Genomic DNA, 27,404 nt, shown 5'->3' with positions numbered 1-27,404 from the left:
TTTGTGGGCTGGAGAGCTCACACACTTTGGCCATGAAGCATTGTGTCTTCTAGGATGCTATGGAGCTGCCAAGTCTGCAACATAAGCTTTTTTAATCCATTGTATTGACAGGCACTACAAATGGCAAGGTCTTGTTAATTATTTCATTTCCTTTATGCGGAATAGTTAGTACTGGACTTGTTTTCCTACACAGTACAATTGGAAGTGCTGGGACTGTGGAACCACAGTCAGGCCTCCAGTTTGAGTGAGCCTTGATGTGTCTCCAAGACTACAAGTGCAAGGCCAGACTGATAGGACTGACTAGTCTGCTTAGACTGACCCAGCAGACTTAGTCCTTTCACACAGACACACTGTCCATGGCTTTTTGCATGGTTTGATGCAGTTCTGCCAAAAGGCACTGCTTCAAATTAATCTCATTGTTAATGGCTACCATCACATGCAGTCATGACTGTGAACACCTTGATCTAGGTGCTCTGGCTTTTCACGTCAGCTTTGTGTCAATGCCTTCAAAGCCATGTAGAGATACAAAAGTGATAAAAGCAGCAAAGAGAAAACTAACGTTGTTCACCAATTCAAGCAGTTTCTTAGCAGATACTGTCCTTCCAAATCCATGAGACTTTTCTTGGCTATTTACTTTCAGCTTTATTTCAAACACCTTCTGCCTGCCCAGCCCTGCACAGTCAAGTAGCCATGGAGTGAACATTGTGGTGAGGAACACTGAGTGCTCATACTATTTTTATTCAGTGCTTCACTTTCAAAATGGGTAGGGATGGATGGAGGTGGTGAAGAACAAAACCAAAAGAGCCGACATGCATTATTTAGGACAAACAGACTTGATTATGGATCCTGGAGGAACTATAAAACTGATGGATTATGGGCTCAGCATTTCTGGGATTTCAGCTGTCTGGCTTCCACTGTGCTTTCATTGTGTCAGCTCCCCCTCTTTTCATTGCTTTTTGCTGGAAACGTTGTACTGGAGCACAAGTGAAGTGAAGCAGGTCCTAACTAGACCCAACAGCTGCCTTTTGTTGCTGTTGTGGAACCAGCTGTGAGGAGGTAATATAATCACTCTTCTGTACCAGTCAGCTGCACATCATAAGCACCTTTCTTGGATGCAGGGGAACTGGAGGCAGCTCCTGTGGTGATGTAAATGCTAATTGGGCCCACAGCATGCTATTTTGTGCCCCATTTGACATACTAAGCACTTGTTGTTCTGTCCCATGAGCATAAAGTTGACTGAATGGATATTCTGCACTGCTTTTATTACAATGCGACTCGTGTTTCATTCATATGCAGGAGGGGTCTTTGTGCTGATTCCTCTAGCGGAAGGAATGGTTTCTTGGCTTTCTGATCCATTTCTCTTTTCTGCAATAAAACTTTACTGTGATGTCAGTCAGCTCAGGCTCGGAGTACTCACATTTGAGATGTTGGATTTTTTTTCTTTTCCTTTCTTTTAACAAATAAGCAGGTTTTGGATGGGTGATGGGGCTTATTTTTACAAAAAAAGTAAACTCACATGGACTTATATCAGCTCTGTATTTTTCTGTCTGAGATTTCTGATATGAAACCAGATTTGACGGAAGAATACCTAGTAAGTCATAGAAGAAATCATAGAAAGAAAAATTGAAAAGCTTATCGTCACAGGTCATGGATTGTAATGAGCAGGGAAGTAGTAGAGTGTACTTGGAGTGAGACTGGGGTTGTTTTTAGAAAACAGAAACAAACACACGATTATGTAAATACTGAAGACTGCTGAGCATCAGCATTAAGAAAGTGGCCTGGGGACAGCTCGCCTGGGTTTTAGATACTGATTTTAATGTGTCCTTGGTCACAACAGTTAATTTATTTGAATTTCAGTTTCCTCCCTGCAAAGTCAACTCATTACCCTTTTAAAGTAAGTTAAAGCCCTACCTTGGAAAGAGTTTTAACCAGTCAGAAACTGGATATATTGATTCACTAAGTATCCTTTGCAACTGTTTCAATAGTATGTTTTCTTTTGAGATGAGGTGGAATATTACAGTATTTCACTGACTAAATATTGTGCTTGATGGGGTCAGTCTGTATCAGAACATTCAACTAAAGATCACAGAAGGTGAGTCTTCAGGGTGGTTATTGGTTTGGCACAGGAGCTGCACGTATGGGTACTGTAGGAGATGGATCAAGAAGAGATCCATTACTGATCAGCAGTGCGAGGGGTGGTGTAGGGTACCTGCTCTGAAAAAAAAAATAAATTAATTAATAAATGCAAGAAGCTAAGTCAGAAACAAAGAACAGTTGCTACTGGTATGTTTCTGTGCTGAATGTCTTGAGTTAAACTTCATTTACTCTGTATTTTTATGTTCCAGGTTCAGGTTCAGTGGTCGTATCCTTGGCCTTGCTCTCATTCATCAGTACCTTCTTGATGCTTTCTTCACAAGGCCATTCTACAAAGCACTACTAAGGCTGTAAGTATAAGCATGAAGCCATGCATGAACCATGCAGAAACAGTGATACTGCAGTGAGTTCTGCAGACACACAGACCCTCATGGAATTGTTTTGAGCGCTCTGACCTTCAAGTCCTTTCTGCTGTTGGTTGATTGGTCTTTGATACAAAACAAACTTATCCTGCATAAATACTGACTTCGTTAATAAAAATGCATATTAAGTATGACATTTAGGAACACACCTTTGAAAGTGCTGATCCATAATTCCAAAGTTTACTACTGCTGAAATGTTATCGAAGCAACTAAAATTATACATGGAAGACTGCAAAGCATCTTTGGTGAAACAAAACCAACAACAAAAAAGGAAGGGGCTCATCTTAAGAAAAATACAGAATTTCTCACACCTCACTGGTGCAGTATGTTTTCATTCTAAACACAGCTTGGATAATTAGGAATACTAATGTAGATGTAAACAGTGAATGTTTTGTGTTGATCTTCTGGTGTCTTTTACACTAGTAAGCAGAAGCTACCAGTGATATGTTATTTTCAATGTCAAGTTTATAAGGTTAACTTTAATTGACAATCTATCTTTAATTAATAGACTGCAATAAGACAAGGTACATAAAATTTGTAACAATGAGAAAAGCCATTAGTAGCAAGTCAAGACTGCAATTAAATGACAATGAGCAGGATACAGCTTAGCTAAAATAGTTTAACATTAAGGATGATTCTAAATTAGCAAAGATAATTGTCTTGAACAGTCCTTCAAGTTCTTAAATTCTATTTAATCTTGGGTTTTTTTAAACAATGAGCATTGTTGAGGACTCAACACTCATATCTACATTGTCTGTGCTAGTCTGGAAACAAACTGAAACCTAGAGTGCTCCCAGCATCATTATTGCCACTTTAGGGGATCAAAACCAGACTCGTAACATCCCCATGCCATTTCAGCAAACAAGGGTGATTCCTTATTAGCAGAAATTTAGGCGGCCTGGCCTGCCTTATGTAAGTCTTGTGTGATCACCTCAAAGATGATAGATACATGGAAGCAGTCAGGAACAACATGGCTGGGCCCACCTGGACTAAAGGTAAGCATGTACTCTGAAGTGCAGGGCGTCCTGAAGATGCATATAAAATCAAGCCCCAGGGATGCCTCTGACAGCAAATAGTATAGGCAGCCAGCAGGTTTGGCTTTGAGCCCAACCATGCAAAGCAGTTTCGAAACTGCATTGAGGGTCTGTGTAACAGGCTTTGATGTGAACAAAATCAAATCAACACCAGCTTAATGCTGGATCTTCAGCATGAATTTGTTCACACTCTTAGTAGTAGGTCAGCCTGCCAATAGTCATGGGTTCATATATTGAGCTACATCTTTTTTTCTTGCCTCTTAATCAGGCCGTGTGATTTAAGTGACTTAGAGTACCTTGATGAAGAGTTCCATCAGAGCTTGCAGTGGATGAAAGATAATAACATCACAGACATTCTGGATCTCACCTTCACAGTGAATGAGGAGGTGTTTGGACAGGTGAGCACAAGTATGCAAAATATCTGGAAAGTGAATTTGAAGCTGACTGAGTTGAACATGATGAACATATTTCTGTCAGAACAGATCCTTTAACCTTTCAATAACATATTCTCCCTTCTTTTTCTTTCAAGCCACCTGATTCAATGCAGATGTTTATTCTTAGCGTGTATAATATAAAATACCAGCCCCCCTACAGGCCTATTGAGCCACACACTGATGAGCATGAGGAATTCTCTCAAGTGGAGTGCAGCTCAACTCTCCAGAGGGTAGTTCACACTGATGTGGCATTCGGTGAATGCAAGCAGTGTAGCTTAAAGCTGTTGTGTCTGAAAGGAGGGGGGCAGGGGTTAGGAAGTAAAAAAAAAACATTTAGCAAGTGGTGTACGACCTGGCAACTCTCACCATTATTTTGTCTGATTAGAATCTGTTAGATTCTGTGTTTCTTACTTATCTTGCACCTACTTAACAATTTGGTATGTACATCTATTTATTATGCTTTCTACCACTCAACTCTACCTTAGCCGGACAGTTCTCTTTAACCTAGCTGATCTGGGTAACTACAGCTTTAAACAGAGTGCAACTCTGTTTTAAGAGCAGACTGGCAAACTATCTCCTGTAGGATCCTTTGGGTTGTGCTGAAGACTCGGAGCTCTCTCCTGTTATAATTCATGCAAGATTATAACTGTCTCTGGAAAGTCTTGAAGGGACACAAAGCAATATTCAGACCAAGATTAAGCACTTTCAAGGAGATACTTGAAAACTAGAGACTGAAGAACTAAGCTCACAAAATACTGCAGAAGCTCAAGGGATGGAAGTTAACTTATGTAGGGAGCAGATAAACAGTGTCAAAGGGAGTAGAGAGGTCAGGTGGAATATACAGAAAGCGGCTCTTAGCCCTTGAAAATAAAGTTGACAAGAAGAGTTTGTACATAGCTAGGATAGCTTGCAAGCTAGGGAAGAGTTAGACTGGATTCTGAGTGGAGAAATCCTGGCCCTGAGAGTAGCGGCTGCTCCACTATGAGATTGAAAGTAACAGAAAGGAAGCAAGACTTCAGGGGATATTTTCAAAACTGAATTCAATCTGCTTATAGTACAAGGTCATGAAGGATGAGCAGAGTCAAGGGTGGATGAAATGAGATGGAAGGACAGAAGAATCGCAGTAATAAGCCACTGTAGGAAAGGTAACAGTGGTTTTCCAGAGTTAAATGCAGAGGTTTTTCATGGGCTTTGAGCAGAGAGTTTGCGTGACATTCAGTTGACAGTATGGTGGTTTCCCCGGAAGGTACGGCTATATAAGACTAATACACAAAGACAGACAAGACAAACATACAGACATATTTATGAAGACAGATAAGACAAGTTTGTATTTACATTGGAAGACTACAAAGATGAATAAGAATCTCAGTTTGAATTGCCCTGATGCATCTGAAGGTAACATTTGGCACACTAATTACTTGTTATGCTCTACCTAAAAGAAAGAGCTAGACGATTACATAGGTGTCTGTTGTGGAAGATAAGAGATGTCTCCAAAGAGAATAGAAAAAAAAAAAATCACAATCTGTTGTAGATACTGTGATATGAAAGCAAAAGAACACTAAAAGTCAGATTTTTATGCCAGTTCACGTGTTGTCTAGTACCTTATTTCATATGTACTAGACACTAACCTTGCTAGATGTAGTGATGGGGAAAAAAATGCTTCTCGCTGTGAATTATGACTGTCAGAATCCAAGAATCCTAACTGAAAGTGAGATTTTTTTTTCCCCTTCTGAAAATTGCCAAGTGCTGACAGCAAAATAACAAAGAAATAGCAGTCACATTTTATGCTCACAGATGCATCCTAGTTGGAACTTCTTGCATGCCAAGAGTATCTGACTACTTAGATGAGATCTGAACGTTGCCTTGCTGGATACCTTTGCAAGTGTAGGTCACAGTGGGAGTCCTAGTATTTGAGAGGCTGGAGCTCAAGGATTGAGTAAGAGAAACAAGAAATAGTGGCTCTTTGAGAAGAGCTGTCTGGTAGATGGGTTGCAGCCCTTTCGTCCTGCTTCCACTACGACTTTATTGTGGACCAGTCACTCCTACTTTCATTTTTTATTTTATGTCTCATCTCTAACATGTATTTAGCTTTTAAACCTTTCAGGCTAAATCTTCTTTCATGGTCCCTTTTTAATTCAAATTTACCACTGAGGAGCTCTAGCCTTCTTGCACACTGGTGCCGGCAGCGCTGCCGTGATAGCGAAGACACAATATCAAACCAAGCATCACACATTTTTACTGGTGGGGACTGGATGCCAGTTTGAGAATTTCACTTATAATACTGAGAGGTATAAGTTACTTGTGACCCTAAGTACTTTCTCATGCTTTTACCCAGTAGCTGGTGCTCTTCCAGGCCTCTCTCTGAGCTCTGTATCTCTGGCTGTGGATAGAGTCTGTTTCCAAGCCCTGGTAATTGCTCCAGTCAGGTAAAAATCATGAGCTAGACTGGTTGAAATGTCTCCTTGCTACTCTGAAACCTGATTGTGAATTCTAGCTCATAGCTGTGGTTAATGCCCTGTGAGCAAGAAAGAAAAAGTAGAAACACATTGTTATTGATTGTCTGCCTCCAGTCCTAGAACTAATTGTATTTGAAATCACATGGATAACGAGAAGTCAAAGAAATCACTAGCATGTCTATGTGTTTGTGGGAAGTCTTGCAGGAGATTTAGAACATCTGGACTTACAGTTGTGCTTGAAGCTAGACACCGTTTGGTCATTGGTTTTAACAGATGTATCTGACTGCCGCACACTCTTGAAAAATATGGCATGGCAACTGGACCAGAGTCTTACCCTCTGGACAATCAGCGTTGCTTGTGTAATAGTGATGCAGTGACTTACAGTCGGGAATTTAACCTGAACGAGCTGAGAATTCCTAACTTGTTACATCCAACCTTTCTCGTTCTTGCTGTTTCTCAACAAAGCTGCAGATTAGATGACTCATTGAATGTTTCCATAATTCATATTATTACAACAGGTCCCTCAAGCAAAGTGACCTAAATACTATGTATGCTGTGTGCTGTCTGTTAGGCTAATATATAGATAATAATATAAATAGTATGTAAAGATTATGAATAATGAATATGTATTCATGCAGCTCATTTACTATCTCTGGTAGACATCAGTACTGTAGCAGCAGAAAACAGAAGAAGAGAGCAAAACAATCTTCCTTTCAAATCCACTAGATTAAATGTGAAAATAATTGCAAAATAAATATAATTTTCTGTCACATGTGAGAAGGAGTATGTGCTTGCTGGGTACAATCTGGATTGATTCCTTAAATCCTTTCTCAATCTTAAGCCTTAGTAACCTAAGCCAACTAAATTAACCATTAAAATGCAATGAAATGCTGTCGGTCTTGGGTTTTTTAAAAAAATTTTTTAATTATGAATACTTCTCGGGTTTGGATGGCTCATACAAAACTCTGCATACCATAGTGTATCAGTTTGTCATTTGTGCAGGGTGCTGTACAGGTCTTGTTCAGAAAGTGTATTGGGAGTATTCATTTGGTGATAATTTCTTTGGCTATTGGCATTTCCAAGAGGACACTTTTATAAACACTTAGGGAAGGATAACACTTTTTGCCTATGAGATAAATAGATATCCATTCCAGCTGGTGAAACAGTCTGCCTATTCCAATACTGTAATTTCCTCTCCATCCTGTACTGTTGTTTGGTGAATATACAGCAAGTAGCAAGCTGGTATGGTTGCCACCCCCTCTACAGCTCCTAGGAAGGGAAAAGGTGAGAAGGATAAAAAGATGGGCCAGAGTGGCACATCGTATGTGGCTTACAGATGTTGCTCTGAATCAGTCTTTGCTGGTACAGTTTGGAGTAACCTAAAGGTCAGCAGGAGTCTCTTGTTATCTTCTTTGTTTCTATTGCAAATGAGCAAAAGGCCAAGAGGCCAGAACAAGAAATATGGCTGTTATATTTCTCACTCACATTTTCAAAGTACAACTTAGATTTGAAACACATTGTGATCCATGCATTGCTACAGCACTATTTGTCTTTGTTCTGTAGGTGACAGAGAGAGAGTTGAAATCTGGAGGGGCAAACACAGCAGTGACAGAAAAGAATAAAAAAGAGTACATCGAGAGAATGGTGAAGTGGCGAGTGGAACGAGGAGTGGTTCAGCAAACAGAGGCCCTGGTCCGTGGCTTCTACGAAGTAAGTAACAAAACGATGCTCCGACTGTCATCCATTCCTCATCTGAATGAGATAACCTCATGGTTAAACTTTGCTTCATCAGTACCCTAGGAAGTAGCTACGCAGACACTGATGGCTGGGAATTGGAGTGCCTGGAACCGTAGAGACAGGGACCATTGCTATAGTATGTTTAGCATTAAGGGAGAAGGGAAAGAAATGTGTACTCTGAATGTGATAAAGCAGCCCGGGATCAGGTTAGGAAAGCTAAAGCCCTGATAGCATTATATCTGTCCAGGGATGTTAAGGGCAACAGAAAAGCTTCTATAGGTATGTCAGAGATAAAAGGAAGACTAAGTCAAAGTGGACCCTCTCCAAAAGGAAACAGGAGACCTGCTTACCCAGGATGTGGAGAAGGCTGAGGTTCTGAATCACTTTTCTGCGTCAGTCTTCACTGGCAAGGGCTCAAGCCGCACTGTCCAAGTTGCGGAAGGCAAAGACAGGGACTGGGAGATCAAAGAACTGCCCACTGTAGGAGAGGATCAAGGTGTTCAAGGCCAGGTTGGATGGGGCTTTGAGCAACCTGATCCAGTGGGAGGTGTCCCTGCTCATGGCAGAACTGGGTGATCATAGAATAGTTTGGGTTGGAAGGGACCTTAAAGATCATCTAGTTCCAACCTCCTTGCACTGGGCTCTCCCAACCCAAACCATTCTATGATTCTATAACAGTCGAGAGTATCAAGAAAGGTACTGCTTTCTATTCACATAGTAAGAGAAGGAGGTGTTTACATGTTTTGTTATACCCTGCTGTGACACAAAATAAGATTGTGAAGAATTGTACACTTCATAGAGGAGCTGGTGTGACATGCCAGGAACTTTTTAGGGACTCTTTAGGAATGTATTGCAGTAAAGTTTGTCCTAGGATGCAGTCAGCTATGATCTTACTGGTATTCATGGATGCTGCTCCATTGTCGTCACTGGATTTTGCTAATTTATCTTTGCCTAAGACCTGGATTTGAGAACATCCTTTTGGCAGGGCTGCTACAAAGTCTACAGTTCTTTGACTATCCAAATCACTTGTCAGAATGAAAGGAACAATGAAGAATGTTCTACCCAGATTATGTCCTGTCACTTCTACTGTTTCATTCTAGTTAAACCTCTTGTGTCATCATTGTTTGCACTCAAAATATCAGCAGGCTCCCTGAAGAGAAGCAGAAGAGTGGAAGTTAGCTGTCAGCAGGCAGACTTCATTGGGATAAACAGCTGGCCATCAAAGCTGTAGGTTTTCGAGACATTATGACTGTCTCTGTGCTTACAAGTATTTTTTGTTCCAGGTTGTAGACTCCAGGCTTGTCTCTGTTTTTGATGCCAGAGAACTGGAGCTGGTTATAGCTGGCACTGCAGAAATAGATCTCAATGACTGGCGTAACAACACAGAATATCGTGGAGGTAAGCTGCTGATGCATACTAATATCTTGACTAATTTCAGTCTGAAACATGAAAGACTTGGTTCGTCTTTTCCTTCTGTCTTTCTGGAGAGAAATGCCCTATTTTGTTCAGGAAGTTTTGCAAAGAATAACTCATGAAATAAAACAAGTAAGATCTCAAATTTGGATCAACAGATGTAATAATACTGGAATTTCTTCTGCTACTTCTATCCAGATTTTACTCACTGAATTCCTACCATCTTAACAGGAGATTTGACTATTAAGGACTGAAAAGGATTTTCAGTATTAGATCTAAAAGTTACTTACTCAGATGACTGTGAATGAACTCCTGGCCTTGCTGAAGTTAATATCACAAGTCCACTTGGCTTCAGCAGGGAGATGAAGTCAAGAGTTGAATTTCACGGTTCCCAATTACACTAGAAAAAAATACAGATCTTGCTTAACCATCCCCTCAGTCTAAACTACATCAAGTTGGATTTTTTTCCCCTTCTTCTCTAGTGCTTGGCCTGGTTTTGCTTTAAACACTGAGCGTGATTTATCCAGGCTATCTTGGATGATGGATAAATGTGAAATCCCTCAGTTCTGTACTACAAAAGGAAAGTCCCTGAGGTTCACATATCCTCCCCTGAAATACAAGCCTTAAGTCTTTGCTGCACACTGCCCAGCCTTTGTTACCTTGAAATGTGCAGCTTACCGCAAGCACAGCTGGTCCCCCAAGTTATTCTCCTCCTTTTTTCTGTTTAGCTATTGAAACAGATTCAGCCTGGGTTTATGCTGGCTTTCACTAGCACAAACCAAGGCACAGAGCCCCTCAGGTGGGGAGTTTGCCAGGCAAGGACATGCAAACTCCTCTCCATATGTTGGACACTATTGCAACTCAAAATATAATTTATGTGGGAATTAGAAATTGTTAAGTTGTTGGGACTCACAGTGTGTGGCATGTTGTAATTGATCTTTTATATCTCATGCAAGTAACCGCAGTTCTTGCCAAGGGATCTGTGAGAGGCCAACATGCCTTAAATACATATTTGAGTTTCAGGGTTTTAAATGATTTAATAATATTATAATAATAATTTAATAATATCTACAGCCAGGACAAGATGGGGGCCGGGACCTACTGCTCATCATGAACAAGATACATTTTTAGATCAGGATCTTTTCAGTAGGAGATCTACTGCCCCTTGCTAGTGGGAACAGTTTAAATGTTATACTTTCCACTTATAGGAGGTGATTTTAATTTCCCTCTCTTGCTTCTTGGTTTAGGTTACCATGATGGTCACATAGTAATACGGTGGTTCTGGGCAGCAGTGGAGAGATTCAACAATGAGCAGAGACTCCGGTTGTTGCAGTTCGTCACTGGAACATCTAGCGTGCCATATGAGGGCTTTGCAGCTCTTCGAGGGAGCAATGGGCTACGCCGCTTCTGTATAGAGAAATGGGGGAAAATAACCTCCCTCCCAAGGTATGTTCCATCTAGGATACAGAACTGGAAGTGCTGTGAAAAAGGTAACCCTGGTGCTTTTTTGCATCTCTTTGACAGCAAAAGATAATGAATACCATAAGGACATCTTAAGGACAAAGAAACACTTACTGGTTTGTTCTGTAATTAAATTCAGAGAAAAGTGTTTTCCTTTGCTGCTTTTTGGATTTGCGGGATCAATTTAAAATACTTTGAATCCTGGGAAGTGATTAAGATAAAGATTTCCATAGGTCCAAACATAGTTCTCTTATTTTGATTCTGGAGCAGATCCAGTCCAGCAGAAGCCTGTCAGCTGATTGTTCCCTTTACTTCCAAAATACTGGTAAAAATACTTGTGAGTTTACAAAGCCATGAAAGCCAGAATCTGTCTGTGAATTTTGGCCAGAGACCTGAGTGTAATCCCTTCATTTGCTCTGATGGTTCCACTTCTTTATTAGGAGGAAGCTTACTGAAAGGACTTCAGTCCTTGTGGTGATAATACCCAATTTGTTACATCTAGTTCAGTCAGCCAACTAGGAGCAAATGAGCCATAATGTCTTACAGAGTCAACGGACTTCACAGTACTTCCCGGAGGAGAGGTCATCTTCCTTTGCAGAACAAAAGGACTGGTGCACAAAGGGGTGGTCTGACTTGCATAAGGCTACCCAAGAGAGCCATGGCACAGCCAGTGATACATTCTGCTTTGAGTTCTGCTGTAGCATTTTAACCATGACAAGCACTCCCTCACTGAAGTAAATCACCTTTTCTTGAATGTCCTTACAGTTGCCTGAGGCCCTGCCCCATTTTGATTACAGAGCATTTTTCATGGGGCTGCATCCCAGCACCTCTCAGATAGTTTTGTTGTGTGACCCTTTTACATAGCATCTTTTGGAAGACAAATGTTTTCTTCCTGCCCTTAATCATTTGCTTTCAGTTCCAGTCCAAAGGATGCTATTTTCATGGCACAGAGCAGAAGTCTCTTCTCGCAGGCTACGCAGATATATTCAGGCAATCGATTTACAATGGATGTGGTCCAGTTTTCTAGTTACTTGCCATCCATGTTGTTTACCCAGAAGCATGCTATAAAACACGGACTTGAGCAGACCTCCAGAGTCCTCTGGAAAGTACCCTCTTAGTGCAAGCCTGCTCAAGTACGACTTCTGCAGTGGGGAGCCAAGGAAGCCAGACCAGGGCACTATATCAATCAGCACACATTATGAGCTAACATCTTGTGTGGACTCCCTCTAAAGTCAGGAAGAGGGAAGTGTTTTTAAGGCACAACTCATCCCAGCTATACACAGACTTTTACAATAGTTCAGTTGAATCACACCTGGTATATTCTGATTTATGGTTATAAAGACTCCACAGAGACTATATGGAGCACTAGAGCCTACATGAAACCTAGACATAGGCTCTGAGATTTACAAACAGATGAAAACGTGGAAGGTCAGTGAGATGACTCATGCCCTCTGAGCTTCAGCCAGCAATGTGGAAAGAGAGCCTGAGAGCTACATTTTGCTGTGCATAGGCCAGATCCTCATTTTGCAGCATATGTGTAGTCTGATTCTATGTGAGGTTTTTAGAGCTGACCAAGGGCATTCCTGCCTGTAGGCAGACAGCAGCTAGAAGTCACAGACTTGTGCAGCATTTTGCACTCCTTCAGGATGGGAAGGGGTGAGAGGGGAGGGTAGACTCACACAGAAAATGCCCTGGGCTGACCCATCAAGTTCTGAAAAGGTAATTGGCCTTTCTGCTCTGTTTAACTTTCTTTGTGAACTTAGGCTTTACTTATGACCTAGATTCAGTTAGCCCCGAGATATTCACATTAACATTTTATTCTTGTCTGCTGATCACCCTGCCTGAAAGAGGGCCCTTTTCCAGGTGAAAGTTGTTAGCACCTTTGAGAAGTCTTAGAGCTTGGCATTCATTTTAGCCAGGGGAAAGTGAAACAACACTTGCTCATGGGGAATAAACACATCTTGATCACCGTGAATTATTACCTGCATTTTTATAAAATTATGGGGTGCTGCCAGGTATACACAGTGTTAAGAAATACCTAAAACACACAGGCTAAACCTGGAGGCTCCCTAAATCCTTAGTTAAGCAACTAAATAAATGTTATTTTAAACTGTTTGCAAATGCCTGATTATGGATGGCTTGTGTTTATTTAGATTTACTTGCATATTTACTTGGACTTAGAGGCTAAAAAAAGTCATATGTCATATCCTGTAGGCCTTTTGGCCCCTATGATACAGTATGGGTGTAACTAACTTTAGCTGTTTAGAGTAAACCACAACAAATTCCCTTCTCTTTCTAACAATGCCTACAGTTTCACAGTGAGAGTTACCTTTGCTCCATGTTTTCAAAATCGTGGGGAAAAAAAACCCAGCTTTCTCATGTCTTAGCAGTCGTAAGATTTAGTCGCTTATGTGATTAGGTATGGTTTGCACCTCTTAATTACCGGTCTTAGTTCTTATTCTTAGGTCCTGACCCAATAAATGTGATACTGTGAGAGGTGTTATGGAAGCTTGCATTAAGCTGATGCATTTGGTTTTCTTGACAGCCAGGTAGACAGTGGGTCACAGGCTAGTCTGGCCTTTGGGTTTTCAGCTGCTTTTCGGAGTATTGAGATAACTCCGTCAGGAGAGTCCAGGACTCTTTCTATATTCCCTCGCTTCTGCTCAGGACGGCTGAGTAGTTGGGCAGCTCTCCCTTACATCTAACCCTTTTTGACAGTGGAGCTGTTTGCTTACAGTGAGCAAAGATGTGATAACACCTAAACCAGCCATGCTTTTGCACTATATTTATTTTGAGATCACACACTTTAGAAAGTCAAAGTACTATACAGCTCAGAGATGCTACTCTTAATCCCAGATCTCTAGATGATGACCCTAAAGCAGGTTCGAAAGGGACTGCCAGATTACAGGTCTGTCAGTGCAATTCTGCAGCATGGTTTCTTCCAGACTGATGTGGCTTGTCGAATTAAATAATAATGAAGAGGCAACATGTTCAACCACTTGTTCATCAAGGTTGAGATTTACTCTCCCTATCTAACACACAAAACTGTCTCCCAAAATAAAGGGGTTACATACATTCTTGTAACTGGTTGTGTGCATAGGAATGGGTGGAGAACTCTTCCAGCTATAGCCTCTTCTGAAGCAGGAAGCCTCTCTTTGCCTTTCCTGGGTCATGCAGATATTTAGCACAGAACCAGTTTTAGCAGTAGTTTCGCAAGAACTTATTCTTTGTTCACCACCAAACATTAGTGAACAGACACTGGCTTTGTAGATGGAATAACATTGCTTCATCTGATATTGTGGGAGCTGAATTGCTGGCCCAAAAGAAACCTATACAAAGAACCAGCAGTGTTTCCTACCATATCTGTAGGAGACAACAGCTCTCTCTTCTTAAAACCTCAGCCTGCAGAAGTGTTCAGTGCCTAGCGATGCCACCGTCCCGTCTTCTGGTTGCGTTCCTCTTACCTGGCCACAACTCTGTGAGCTCCAAGGTTGTTTCCATTTGAGTATCAATTAAGTGAGGACCTCAGCATGTATCCCAGTGATTCAAATAATCACATTTGACACAATGGGGTCACTTTCCACATCAGTGCTGAGCTGCAACTACGCTTTCATCAGAAGAGATTTTCATTCAGCAGAGTAATATTAGTGATTACCACCATACTATCTGTGGTTTATGTATGATAATTACCAGTGCTAGTAAATGTCTGATCTTCTGTCCCTCACTGTTAGATGATCAAGTATTTAATCACCCCAGAATCCCATATAGCAATTTAAAAAAGATTGTGTATAACTACAAAGAACTTTGTTCTCATCATTTCCGTCTTTCCGAGTGGACTGGGTGTGTGTGCTTTTCTGTCTTTTATCATTCCTTATCTCCTATCCCTCTTCTCTTTACTCTTTTCTCACAACAGAATAACTGTGTGCAAACCTACATTCATCTATTAAGCAGTGGTTCTCAGACAGCATATAAGTGTTCTTTCTCAGAGCCAAAATGAATAAGTTGATACCTGTGGGTCCTGAGGTTGATCAAAGAGGAATTTGTGGGTTCATCTACAGAAAGCAGGTGAAAAGGAGAAGTACCCAGTTTCTGCCTGGCAGGAATGGTTATGTTAGAATGCAAGTCTTATTTGAGTTGAAAGGTTCAAGTTATAAATAAGATAGGAGGGGGCTCTGTGCACGCTTACTGCCTTTGGACTCTCATCATTATGGGGATTAAAGGAAGTGACAAAGAAAAGTATGCAAAAAATCTTATAAGCTTATAATTTTCAGAGAGACAAAAAATAGCACAGTGGTGTGAACAGCAAGATCAAAGAGTCAGACCCACCAAAACTACTCTGAGCAATACAGACACACTGCCAGGAAAAATGAAATTTTAAGTGGTCCACTTACTGCTTTACTTACTGAAGAGTTGGGGCACATGAGGGTCAGAGTTGGTTTACGCAAGTTGATCTTGCATTTTCTTCTCGAGAAGCCAGAATCCTTTCCATAAAAACTCTTACCAATGTAATTCTTATTCCAGACCTCTCACTCCCTGAACACCCTCTCAAATGTCAGCAGGCTTATGTGGTAGGAGATTTAATCAAGGGAAGAAAGACTTTTCTCATTGCAGTGACTGTTTTTTCGCGCTGCTGATGTAATGTTTTCATCCCAATGTGTGCAGCAAGCCCAGTACTACAAAACAGCAAGTGCCCCCTGGATTATGCTTGCTGTAGTCACTCTCACTGGGATCAGTAGTAGAAGGTCAACACTATTTGGGAGGAACTTACCCCTTTGGGGGACATGGCACAAAGTTAGGCAACACTGGATGTTATGAAAAATATCCTTGCCTCTTAGTTGCCCTAGGTACTGCAGTATCACATAGCGATATGGTATAACAGACCAGAGGCTGAGCAATTTGGTTTTAATCTGGTTAGGAAAATAAAAGTTTTGGCTCTCAGTTGCAAGAAGCAAAGGCAATATGCTCAGAAATACTGAGGAGAGAGGGAACACTGAATGAGAAGGAGTCCAAATCAACCCTTTCTTTTCTTTCAGGTGAGACAGAATATGTTGTTCACTTACACAGGCAGACAATGTGTCTGACTTTAGCAGCAAAGAATGAATTAAGCCTATTGCTGAATGTATATCAGACAATTTTGCACATAATTATCTTAGTGGGCTTCCCTGACATCATCGAAGTTGCAATAGATCACATAAGTTTCACAGACTGGAATTTGAACTCTGGTTTTGCTCTTAGCAATATATTATGTTTTGCATCTTAAGAAGGTAGAAGCATAAACCTAACCAGCACAGGACTCCTGAAAATTTGTTTTCATTTTTGATTTGGTGGCATTTTTTTGGCATTTTGGGATTTGGTGGGATTTTTTTCTATAAAGTTGTTGAACTGGAAAACACAAGAGTGTTGCTTGATAAAATACTTTGGTGTTTCTTGACATGTTAACTTTTTCTTCCTTTCTTTGTGATAATTTCTCCCTACAATAAATTCTTTGAGACCTTCTACAGAAGAGTCCACTTCTGTAAAGCTCATGATAGGAAAAGGAATGGATCTTTCTTCTGGATGACTAAAAGTCAACAGCATTGCAAGGACGTCTCATAACCAGTATAAAATGAGATGGATGATGATCAGTCAAGATGAATGTCTGTAAGAAAGTAAACACTGGTGTCAGTGGCTGTGGATATGTCTGCACCACACACTAGGATGAATAACAGCGATATCTGAGAAGCTACGGTTTCATACAGTTAAATGTGCCACTGTTAAGTACCATATAGAGATATTATGTTAATTTCAGCAACGCCATATTAACAGAATCAACACCTGAGCTACTATGACAATGCTGCTTCCAGTTCTGGAACCAGGCAGCTGAGCTCCTCCAGACCAGATGTCTCTGAATGGTTCTTTCTTGCCTGTGAATGGCAAGAATCTTTCAGTTAATTAACTCCCAGTGGTTGATATGTATTGGCAATGGATTGTAGAAACAATGTATGTTGCCAAAGATTGCCGAGATAACAATAAACAGTGCAGGGCTACTCATGGATTATACACGTGAGCTGCCATGTTTAATTTCAGGAGATGTATTAAATAATGGCTTTATTAATGTTCCTATTTCCCTAACTCACATGTGTTCCCAGCTCATTTCCGCAAATTCCATGCTTATTGTACATTCTCTCTGAGAGTGACCAGCTAACAACTCTTCATTCAGAAGGGAAAAAAGGATGGTAAAAGTTCTCCTAATTGAAATTGTGTGATGCAGTGAAGATTAGGTGCCTCTGGCTATTTCAGTTCCCTCACTGCTTTTAATGATTCAGCACTGGTACTTGATAAAACTCTCCCTCTGAATCTGCAAGTCCCAGGCCAGCCCATCTACCACTATCGTGTTTTTCTCACTTTGCGGGTGGCCTAAGAGATGACTAGCATGGTTTCAAATAGTTTCTCCAAGATAGCTCTTCTGCTTGAAAAAATAACATTGAATTAAAGAATGAGATAGAACTAAAAGTGAAACGATTTCATGGCTTCTAAAATACTTGGGGCCGGGAGCTTAGACTTTGTTAGCCATTGAGGCTACATATCCTTCTGTAGGGTTTTGTCAATTCACATTTATTGTAGGGAGCAAGAGGAAACAACTGTTTCTAGTGTCATGTAAAACTCCAAGGTGGCTGAAAAAAAAAGAATTCTAATGCAATGTGTCCCCTCTGTTTGTTGAATGAGCTCTACATTTTTTCAGTCAGTTGAAATGCATGAACTGTTGGGTGCAAGACTGTTTCTTTGCTCCACGTTGTATGGCACCTCCACACAGTGAAGTGCAGTTTACATATGTGTCCTAATTGCTGCTACAGAAAAGCTGCGCAAGATGGAGGCTTGTGTGGAACCCATCCCAGGGCTTCTTTGGAAGGTGCTGCCAACTGGGGGTAAATTTAGTGCTAGAACTGGGGGAATAGAGGGACATCAAGTTGGCAGCTGGCTCTGCGTGAAGTATTTTGCTTTTGCCTTGGCTGTTACAAATAAATAGCATTTAAAGGCCAGACCTGCAGCAGGTGGCCAACAGCTGACTTGCAGGAACATTTTCACGCAACTTCCCTTTTTTTAGTTATCAAATCCCTGAATGGTCTTTCACCAGTCAGCGCTGTCTCGCTATAAACACGCACCGAGCCCATTCTGTCAGTGTAGTTCATCACATTATGCTTGCCCACTGGTGCAAAACTTACTGGCTGCTCATGTTGGTGTTTTTTTCAGAAAAACTCAAAGCAACCAAAGTTATAGTTCCAGAGTCTCCTCTTCCATTAAGGTCTAGATCCCAGCTCCTCAGTCACTTCCAGTGTTCTTCTCCATGAAGATCCCTGCAAGATCCCTGCAACAACTAATGCAGGCACAGCAGAGAATGATGTTACGTTGATAATTAGCTTGTGCCTTCTATCTGAAACATTCATGTGTATGTGGATATACATTTCAGTACCTCAGATTTTGGCAGAATTTGAGAATTTTTACTTTAACAATTTTTTTTTTTATCTCTTGAGTGAATCTGAATGTCTTGAGTCTGAATGTCAACTGGAAACTTGTTTTTCTCAGTTCTTCTTTTCTGAAGTTATTTAGATTAAACTTAACATGTAGCATGTTTTCCTTTTGCAGGGCGCACACATGTTTCAACCGTTTGGATCTTCCACCTTACCCCCTCATATTCTATGCTGTATGAAAAGCTGCTGACAGCTGTTGAAGAAACTAGCACCTTTGGACTTGAATGAGGGGGTTCAGGCACTTCTGGTGTTTTTCTGACTGATGATGTCACCTTTCCTGTCCACCCATCATTTTGATCTTGGTTTCCCATGTTTTTATTTTTGAAAACAAAACAAAACAAACAAAAAATCAAGATTGACAAAAGCTGTGCATGAAGAACTGCCTCCCTCTAAGATCTAACCTTCATGCTTTCATCCTCTGTTTCCGAATGGACTGCTAGTCTGTATGCAATAGAAAAACTGTCTCAAGGTTTCTGTATATCTCTACATACCTCCATTAATTAACAATGAAATACAAATGCAAGTTACACTACACTTGACCAAATGTTAATAAATGTTTTACTTCCACCTACCTTGATTAAAAAATAAAAAAAAAAAACTCATCAGCATTCCAAGCTTTTTATTGCCCACATCTTCTAAATCACTTTGCAGCCCATTTTACTTCTTGGCCATTGAATCCAGTACTAGGAGCTGGTCAAATATATCTTCATCCATCCTTGTTTTCACTGTATGTGTTGTCCATCTGAGAGACATCTATGAGCAAAACTGAAATTTATATACGAACTCACGGTCCACATCAGTTGCATCAGCTGGAAACTGGTCCAGATACATGGTGCAGATACGATCTTCTAAAACTCAAAAAAAAACCCAAACCTGTAATCCAATGCAAAGGCATAACAGCGATTTTTATGATTGTTACTTGCCAGTACTTGATGCGATCTTGCACTTCAGAGATATCAGAGGGGCATCTCCATTGTAATGTTTACCACACAAGAAGCACAAGGTTGTGCATACTCAAGAAGGACGTCTTATGTAGCATAAAGGACAAAGCTTCCCTTACCTAGTATTGTATATGACAAGGAAAAGGGGAAATAAGAAGAATGTTCTCCTCCTACGAGTACCCTTCGCTTACCAGATCTTTGTTTTCTGATGTTTAAAATGCTCCTTTCCAAATGAACAGTCTAGACAATCCCATTACCTGTGTCAGAAGCCATTTATTTTCTGTCAGGCTAGGTGAATCTATGGTTGCTGGGCAGTTTTCCGTTCTGTTGTTTTTTCTTTCTTGTTCAGTGCAAATCTCCATAGCCTTCAAGAGCAGTTGTAGACAGAAGGTTTTAGTCTGGGGTCTAGAAAATGAGAAGCTGCAGTGAATGAGGTGCTTGCCAAGGATGAAGGGAACTGGAACTCTCTTTTTGTTAAGAATTTCTTGTGATTCCTCTTGGAGTAAGCCAAAGGCCCTCCAGTCGTGTTAGGTACCAATAAAGATCTGGCTCTTGCTACTGCAGATGTAACCCTCTTCCATTTGGTTGTACTTCACATTCTGATTCCAAGTCCGGCAATGAAAGGAAAACAGCAGTAGGGCTGTCTTCAGATGCATTTTGCTGAGGCTGTTACAATCAACCACACTGCTCTGATTGTTTCCTATTTATTAATCTTTGCTGCCCTTGTTTTCCAAGACTAATCTCTGATGAAGTGTTTGTCTTAACTGGGAAAGGAAATGGAAAGTATCTATACTGCTGACACTAAATATGTTAAAGTATGCATGAAATATAAGTGAGAGACTTGTGAAGGTGTGAGTGAAGGTAAGTGAGAAGGTAACATCATAGTGTCTTGGCAGCTCACATGAAATACCACACCCCCTTGGGGCTTGTCTACTGGTAGTTTTGTGTTAGCTATGCTTCAGAAACTGTAAAATCAGGAGATCACTTCAATGTCTGACAATCTAATTCTCATAAGTTTTCTCTCCAGAGAAAAGAATTGGACTCTGCTTTCCTGCTTAGTTTATGGTGGCTATGCAGAAACTCATCACACTTGAAAAACTGCATGCTGAGAGGTTTTAGATCATTTTCCTGCTTTAATTCTTAGGTCAATAGTATTTGAAAAGTGATGGCCCCCAAACGTGTTTCTAAGCAGAAATAGTAGCTTTTCTTAATGATATATAAATACTTGGGATATTTAAATTGCCCCATTCATTCAATTCTGTGACATTTCAGCCACTTTTATACTAATTTACTGTATGTCTTTTACTGAGAATCTATTTTATAGTACATATGATTATCTTATCGCCATACTCATGTTACAGTGCATTGTGGCAGCTACAGGCCAGCTTCATCGTACCAGACACCGAAAATTATCCTTATTTCCACAGTTGAGCTCTCAGCATCTGTTCCACATGACCAGCCCCACTGTCACAGTAGAGACGGAAATCTAACTTTTTTCCTGAGAGGGCACGTGAACTGTCAGAGCAAGTTCCACACCAGGAGAGACTAAATAACAAAAACTTCCAATGTGTGTAATTTCTGCCTCTTCACTGCTGGGCCCCAAAATCCGGTGATTCCTGTATGCTTCCTGTTTTTATTCCTGGTGATGTTACAAAGTTGCCTCCACTATGTCAAATGTTGGATGTCTCCTAACAATGGAAGTAAAGAACAGAAGTATCCAACGGTTGGGCCATGTTTGGCCAAGAAAATGTTGCATCAAGAGCTGTCTGGTGAAGACAGTAAAAAAGTAAAAAAAAAAAAAAAAAAAAAAAGATCTCCAATCTTTACAATACTGTATAGATCAATTTTTTTAAGCACTTAAAAAACTATATTTTATTAACAAAGGTGAAACTATTTTTTTTGTAAGCATAATAAAAGTTGTTTGTATTTCAGAGACAGCATCAAACAACACGACTGAAACAGGGAAGGCTTTCTCCTGAAATTCTTCTTCACAACTGTTTTGGCACTTGCCCCACGCCTAAGCTAGGTTAGGTGTTAATGCATCTCAGGTCTGGCAGACGCCATCTCAAGCAGCTTGTGTGTTCCTGCTCTGGGAAACAGACAGCATAGCCAGCTACTACCCATCAAAATCCTTGGTCCAAGCTGACTTTCAAGTGCACAGCTTAGTATTTTTAAAAGGTTGCTTTCACAGGTGGACTGTGATGACATCAAAGTAACAAGGCTGTGCAGATTTGCTTGCAAGTTCTTTTGGATCTAAAGCCAGGAATAAAAGAAAACAGTTGACTATTTTCATAAAACAAAAAGAAGAAAATGCCGTACTCTGCGTTTCTTACATTCTGTCATTCCATCCTATCCTCTTTCTTATCAAATGCCCTGCCCCAATAGGTTTTCAAACACTGACATCATCTCTAGGATAACTGTATTGACGCTTCACAATTAATTTCTCCATTCATTGCATAATATCATGGACTGTATCTGGTCCCAGTCTGGAGCGAAGGGGGAAGCCATGCATCTAAGTAGTGTGATAATGTTAGAGTAAGTGAGACAATGAATTGATGCGAACAGGAAAGAAGGAAGAACCCATCTACCTTGCCCTGTTGTTTAACCTGCCATTATGCAATTAATTGACTTTGTTGTTGTAGTGATGCATACACAGGCATATACCCTTACCTTGTTGACCTTTCAGTTCAAATGTTGTTACTCATATAATCATCTGTGCTCTCCCCAGGTCTGCATTTTCATTTCTAAAACACTGTTAATTACAAAATCTCTGGTTTCGTTATTTCCCACAGGAAAAAAAAAAACTGGAAGGTATTCCATAGGGCAGATTTGCAGTGAAGTAATCTGCTCAGCTCCTTCACTAAGTTCCCTTTAAAACATGGTGGTGGCTAGATTAAGATATGACATCAACAGCGATTAGGTTTTACAATGCAAGTGAAAATGGAATAGGCAATCTAACAGCTTTTGTGACTTGAGTTTCAATAGGAACAATGACTATTGATAATTTTACGTTTGGTTTCAGAGGGTCCGTATCTTTCTCGAAGTAACTGTTGTAAGGGTATTAACGGCAGAGGGGAGGAAAGGGATATTTCTCCTTATGAAATCCTGTTGCCTATACTAGCATTCAGCTGAAGGTATGAGAATGAAATAGGTATTTTAAATATCAGTAGGTCTTCCACCTTGAAGTAGTCTCACCAACTGTTCAACAACATAAGCTATGCAGGATTTGATCCAGTACAACAATCGTACTTTACTGTTATTGCGTCGAGTCTAAACCTTACAAATGCTGCCACTTCAGTCTGCAGTACATTACATGAGTGTTCAGGTTCAATTATGTGACTGTGCATATTCAGCACTTGACTTTATGTTCTAGGGAGACTTCGTGGCTATCACAAGGCAAGAAGGGAGTTATCCAAACTACATGCAAATCTAATGGAGAGATCATGAGTTTTGTACAGGTCTGACACAGTGGACTTTTTTTCACCCAGTTTGCTCAAGTGCCCATAAACTTTTCAGTGCACTGTAGCTAAGGGGGGTTGACTCTTAGACAGCCTGTATGGTGGGGAGGGTGGGGCAAGTGTTTGATCGGGTTGTGTTTTGTTGTTCTAGTTTCACTGTAACAGATAGTTGAGATACCTCTAGCTGAAAACAGTAGGAGACTGAATTTAGACATGAAATGAAGTAAGAAAGAAGCTAAAATGTACACGCACAGAGGGTGAGTTAAACTAATCCTTTGCTATTAATCCTGTGCCACTCTATGGGATTCCAGGACAAATTTGACTGGACATTTGTTTAATTTCTGTTGAAATAATAATTACCTGCCCTGTCTCCATAATAATATTAATAGGGCTTCCCAGTCAAGATTAAACACTTTCAGTCAAATGCAGACCAAGAGAACTTTCTACAGCAAATGCGGTGCTTTTTTAATATTACTACTGTACCTCAGTGTTCGTTATTAAAAGAAAAAAATGACTACAATATACTGAATCTGGGATAGGTTTTCCAGTTATCACAAGGTCCAAAAGATTGGATTGTTACTTTCTCTCTAGTGAGTCATGTAGTTCCTTTGTTCTAGTAGAAAAACAGATGCCTGTAGGTAGTAGATACTAGGTATAGTAAATATTGTACCATTAGCCAAATTCCCTGCAGCTTCCAATTTATCTAACAGAAATGTCTGTTACGGTTTTTGTTAAAGACTACATAAAGTCAATGGCAGGAAAGGTCCTCATTATTGGACTGGTTTTGCTTATATTGACAGAAAAATGTCACATGATACTCAGGCTGTGCTTTCTATTCAACCATATCACTATAGAGGAATGTCAATAAAATCACTTTGTTATGGCATTGTGTGGACTGTCTATTACAAATAATGTCTTTTCCTAGAGGATGTATTTTACAAGAGCAAGTGGACACTGGCACTAGTGAAAGTCCACTGATTTGAGGAATTGCTCCTCCAGGATCTTCTCCTTTCTGAACATTGCATTCAGGCCCTTCCACTGCTTTTGTTCAGTTTCTTAGGGTACACATCTAAAACTTGAGGTTGTCCAAAGAAGTGTCCATAACTAAAGCCCCCACACTCTCCTAGACTGCCCTGCCTTGAAAGTGTATGAGCTTATGCCTAACTGTAGAAAATGTCTGGACAAACAGGACAAAAGAGATGTATATACTACTTACACGTGCCTCACTTCTGGGTATAATTACTGCATTGTGGGCACGAAATGCAAGTGCAAAGATGATTTCTTAATAGCGTATGCTGGGTCTGCATTAAGTGTTGACAGCAAATACATAGCAAGATGCTCTGGCATTCTCAGTATGTCACACCCATTTCTCTGCTGGTCGTCGCTGTAATATCTCAGGCATGTTTCATTAGCACATTCCAGGATAAATTGACACGCCTCAGATACGCAGTCAGCAGACACCTTGCTGACCATACCTGTTTTATTACATAAACATGAGGGATTGTAGGACAATATGAAGGATGGGAAAGCTTAAATATGAGGAGCAGTTCTTCTAAGGAGAAATAGAAATCTATGGAAGACAGTTCCAACAGAAATGGTAAGAGTATGTTGCAAAGGACAAATCAGTAGCAAATGTGAAACTGAGGCTGTGATAACTCTTCAGAGACCTGCAGTAGGGCAGTGCATTTCATCGTGTGGAGGACCACAGGTCCACAAGCCTGAGGGCCGGTGCTGGCTTTCCTGTAGCAGGGAAAGTTGGTGGTGGCAGATGTAGCACCACCCAGCACATGCTCAAGAAATCTGGGTCTCACGGCGCAGCCTTTATTCAAAACTTGTTTTGTGTGATTGTGCATGTGTATATGGAAGAAATGGGGGGAGAAGGTATTTGTGACACTAAGCTACATTACTCTGATTTTTTTCACATACAAAAGAAGCAAAAATCAAGTTTTCTAGAAAGCCAGATGAGCTGCTGATCATTAGGGTCCATCAGGGGTGTCTGTTTCTGCAGCAGTGATCCATTTATCTGACTGGAAATACGCCTTCTACCAGAACTCGTTCTGTTGTATTTATTACTGAATTTCTGTTAAAATCTAGCGGCAGTCCGCCTGAAGCCGCCATACGTACATCAGATGTCTTTCTTGGCATGCTAGCAAAACTCCATAATCCTACAGGGGTATTTGCAAATCAATAATAATCCCTTCGCACCTGTAGTAGCAAAGTCATAGTTTTTTGCTACAATGGACAATAAATCCAGTGTGCGCCTGATGTTCATTCTCGTATAAGAGGCCATGATGGACAATAGCTGTCATTTCTAGAGAAAAATGGAGAACTAAGCCACGAAGGCCCCACTTTGTTTCCCTCTAATCATAAACCCTCCTTGAGCCACAAAGCCACACTCTTTTTATTAACTTTTAATTTAATTCTGGTAACTTCCAAAATCAATTTTGCCTGAAAATACCTTTCATGGGTATATAGAAATGAAGAGTGTGTGGCTTTGTTTGCTTAGTTCTTACCCCTCTTAGATTTTATATTTTGAAGAAAAAAAACTGATACACTATTCTGTCTGAAACACAAGCCCTGATTCTCATTTTTGTCAGGCTTTGGTCTAAAGCACATTTGTATTGTTTTAACTCTTAGTGTAAATGAAGCTCATCCCCAAAGTGCTATGTTACAGCTCTTTGAGGCTGACTATAACAGAAGTCACTGGAGAACAAAAAACACTGCAACTGATGAGTGTTCTTTCCCTGGCATGTAGGATTTCATATAATTAAGTCCTATCATATTACTGCATTGGGAAAGTTTTTCTGTGTCAACGATACACAATAATAACACTCAAGTCACTTGCCTTTCCTTCTGCATTCAAGTAATAAACTTCAGGGGACATACCATCGCCTTTTTAAATTTTTCAGTATGAAAATAAAAGACTGAGTTGGGTTACAAAATTAATCTAAGAAAAAATGCTATAAATACCCTGCGGGTGTGACACTGAAAATCTATTCAGACAGTTTCAAAAGGAACCACAGACAGCAGCTGTAGAAACTATTGATGGGTGTGATTTTCCTAATGCTGGTTTTCCAGAATCAAAATAGCATACAGAAATAAATTGCACATGCTCCTCTTTTTTTTGTTTTTTCAGCACTTAAAATGCTTCAGTCTGTAGGGAAGGCAGTGTAGGTACGTAACAGCACGCCACATGGAGTCAATGTATTTAGATAACAGCTTTTTCAGGAATGCAGCCGGGGCAGCACTGGAATCTGCTCAGGAACTTCATACAAGCTGTGATTTTGACTTCAGTATCTCTTAGGTATGTTTTAGTATTAAATGCGATCAGTGACCTTTTAAGAATGAATGAAATCAGTACTGTAGATACTATATAGGGTTACAATGAGTGAGGATATGTTACTGGACAGCATTGGTTTGGTGGCAATTGAATATAACTTCTCTGCTTTGGGCATGTAAGTTAACAGCAGTGTATTAATTAATAGAACTGGGACCTTAGAGTTTGGCCCCTAGTACTATGGTGTGTAAAGCACACAACACGGCTTTTGAACATCATAATTGTGCTGCAATGATATAGTTCAGTCCTCCTAATGTACAAACAGAAAGAGGTTATCTTTATGCTTTAGACAGACATAAAATAAGTAATGAAGTAGCCTGGATTTTGTACAATGTAGTTTACCCAGTTTGTGAAAGGTGAATCAGTCTTTGGGAGCACTTTGGCACTGCATAGAAGCTGAAAAAGTGATCTAAGGGCCACCCAAAAGAAAATAGGGGGACCCATATGATGCATTTTCCAACTCATAAATTACTGACATTATAATGTATGTAAAACTCATATTCAAATGGAAATTTGTGCAAAATAGAAAATTGTGAAAGCATGTGGAAAAGTTACTCTTAGGTTCTCCAAGCACAGGTTTATTCATCTGTCCTGGAAATGACATCAACACTGTGAGCAAGAAAAGAGACATACACGTTATTGTCACATGAGCAGCAGTTTATATTAAATCTCTTGCAAATATAAAAATAATTCAACAGAACTGGCACTAATGATGCCTAGTGCTGCCACTTAGTGGAGCTGGCTTCCCAAAATTGGAGGAGTGAAGATTTATTTCATGTTGCTGGTAAGAAACGGTGCTTGGTACTTGGAGCTCTTGTGTAAGTGCCTTTTGGGATGTCAAGAAGCATCTGAGGAATACAGGAGTGAAAGCACCTTAGGTGAGGAATGTGTACTCTTCCTGCTGCATTATATATAATACAATCACATCAAGAAAGAAGTAGCTGACCAATGTGAAAAAGATAGCTTTGTATTGATCTAAAACAGCTTGCAGAAATTTTGTCCGGAGAAGATCACATTTTTTGTATCGTTATGGAGGTTGAAAGGATGAATTTAGCACCTGAAAACCAGTCCTAAGTTGTTGTGCTGAACTATAGATGGTTAGATATCCT

At 40.3% G+C, this 27,404-nt stretch overlaps 1 protein-coding gene across 1 annotated transcript in view; it reads left to right on the top strand.

The window, feature by feature from the left end:
- Window positions 1-19,059, top strand: part of HECW1 (HECT, C2 and WW domain containing E3 ubiquitin protein ligase 1) — a 261,686-nt gene extending 242,627 nt beyond the window's left edge. Inside the window, 7 exon segments of the mRNA XM_054057319.1 lie at window positions 2,346-2,444; window positions 3,819-3,948; window positions 8,004-8,150; window positions 9,461-9,575; window positions 10,838-11,036; window positions 18,675-18,714; window positions 18,716-19,059. Of these exon segments, the coding sequence (XP_053913294.1) occupies window positions 2,346-2,444; window positions 3,819-3,948; window positions 8,004-8,150; window positions 9,461-9,575; window positions 10,838-11,036; window positions 18,675-18,714; window positions 18,716-18,787 (802 nt within the window). The 3' untranslated portion in view covers window positions 18,788-19,059.
- The last annotated feature ends 8,345 nt before the right edge of the window (window positions 19,060-27,404 follow it).

Source organism: Cuculus canorus, chromosome 2, assembly GCF_017976375.1.
Source record: "Cuculus canorus isolate bCucCan1 chromosome 2, bCucCan1.pri, whole genome shotgun sequence".
NCBI classification, from domain to species: domain Eukaryota; kingdom Metazoa; phylum Chordata; class Aves; order Cuculiformes; family Cuculidae; genus Cuculus; species Cuculus canorus.
Note: the sequence above shows the minus strand (reverse complement) of the source record. Positions and strands in the feature narration are given on the sequence as shown.